The sequence below is a fragment of the Crocodylus porosus genome, unplaced genomic scaffold (genome assembly GCF_001723895.1).
Source record: "Crocodylus porosus isolate Cpor-Errol unplaced genomic scaffold, CroPor_comp1, whole genome shotgun sequence".
Lineage (NCBI taxonomy): Eukaryota > Metazoa > Chordata > Crocodylia > Crocodylidae > Crocodylus > Crocodylus porosus.
Genome location: NW_017728940.1, coordinates 5,880 through 7,581, shown reverse-complemented (window position 1 = coordinate 7,581; position 1,702 = coordinate 5,880). Strand labels below are relative to the sequence as shown.

At 70.5% G+C, this 1,702-nt stretch overlaps 1 protein-coding gene across 3 annotated transcripts in view; it reads right to left on the bottom strand.

Moving 5' to 3' along the window:
- MAP7D1 (MAP7 domain containing 1) overlaps positions 1-1,702 on the bottom strand; it is a 23,833-nt gene that overhangs the window by 20,771 nt on the left and 1,360 nt on the right. Inside the window, exon 1 of one of the 3 annotated variants that reach the window (XM_019547881.1) lies at positions 1,573-1,691. The exons of the other annotated variants lie outside the window; for them this stretch is intronic. Within the exon in view, the coding sequence (XP_019403426.1) occupies positions 1,573-1,630 (58 nt within the window). The 5' untranslated portion in view covers positions 1,631-1,691. Of the gene's footprint in view, positions 1-1,572; positions 1,692-1,702 lie in introns of those variants that run through there. 3 annotated transcript variants of the gene reach the window in all.

Sequence of the window (1,702 nt, the reverse complement as noted above, 5' to 3'; positions counted from 1 at the left end):
AAGTCCTGTTGAGCGTGCTGTAAACAAGGGGTGCTGGAGTCACGGAGCTGGCCGGGCCGAAAACACCACAGCTGTTTGCAGAGCAAGGGGCTCGGCATCAGCCTGGGGGCGGGGAACAGGCCCAGGGCTCAGTGGGCTCCATAAGGACTCCTGCCCCACCTCAAACACTGCCACAGCGGGCACAGACTGGGCCGGATGAATCACAGCAGCTGTCCCTCCCGCTCCCAGCAGAGGCACGGGGCAGAGGGGGAGGAGGCCGCCTGCCTTCCTCCTCCCCGTCCATCTGCAGGCACAGACGCCCTGCCACCACAATGCTTAGTCACAGCCGTGGGGCCCGGCCTTCCTGGGGCACCAGCAGACCCAGGGCCAAAGAGCACTTGGCTGGGGCCACTCAGGAGCTGGGAGCCAAAACAAACCCCTGGGTCGGCAGGGTCTGCGCTTGCTGGCCACAGCCCAGCCCATGAGCTGCGGAGACAGGGGCAGAGCTCAGTACAGGCCAGCCTGCAACATTTGGCCCAAGCGCAGTCCAGAGCACACACTGCTTGCTCCTTTCACCTCCTGATCTGACCCCACACCCATCAGGGCTGCCCAGCCCTGCCCTGCCGCCCACCCCAAGGGCTCAGTGCCGGCGGGACTCACTCCGGCCTAGGGAAGCACAACAGCAGAGGCCCAAACGTGGCAGACCCAGAGCCCCCCTGCACAGACGGGCTGCAGCCCCTGGCGGTGGGGAGGGGGCAGCTGCGGAGGGTGGGAGGACAGGATTTCGGTGCTGCCCAGGCTGGGGGCTGCCTCTCCCAGAGGGCGACAGCCCAGAACAGAGGCTGGGGCACAGCAGGGATCCCAGGGAGACTCCAGCCTGGACCCAAGCAGGCAGGTGCTTGGGAGGGCGCTGCAGACTGGAGCCAGACTCGGGGCCTGGAAGCCTGGTCAAGGGCAGCACCCACTCGCAGGCCCTTGATGACTGGTTCCCCTAGGCCCCGATTTGTGCTCTGGGGCTCAGAAGCCAAGTCAGCCCCTGCCTGCTCGACCCCCAGCGCTGGGTAGGGGTGTCCAGCCAGTCAGGGCTGCAACGAGCAGCTGAGCAGGAGGTGCCTGGAAGCAGCCGCTCCCTCGCCCTGACCATCCTGTGCGCCGGCTTCCCCGAGGGGCGCTGGGCCTGCCAGCCACATCCGCCAACCCAGGTGCCAGGGCTGCTGGAGCTCCCCAGACTGCCGCTCCTCGCAGTGGGCCCCAGCCCGGCATTTTAGGCCCTGGTGGCAAAAGCATCCTCCCCGCAGGCCCGGGCCTGGGCTCGGTGGAGGGCCGCTCTGGCCCAGCAGTGCCCCTCGCTCCCCACCGCCCGCCCCCGGGGCCCGGCCACGCAGCGGCTCCGTCTAAGGGGGCGTGGGGGCGGCAGCTCGCAGCGGGCCCGGTGGAGGGGGGCGATCCCGGGCGGTATTTTTAACCCCACCGCGCCCGCGCAGGGCCCCCGCGCAGGAGCCGAGCTCCGCCCCGGCCCGACGCGCTCTTGGCCGCACAATGGCCGGGCGGGGCTGACTCCGCTGCGCCTCCGGCCCGGCCCTTGGCGGTTACCTTGCCCCGGCGGCGGCCGCATCCCGACCAGCTCGGGGGCCGCGCGGCGCTGCTCCATGCCGGCCGGCCGGGCCTCTGCGGTCCTGTGTCCGGCGGCCGGAGCCGCCTCAGCCCCGCTGTCGCCGGCTCA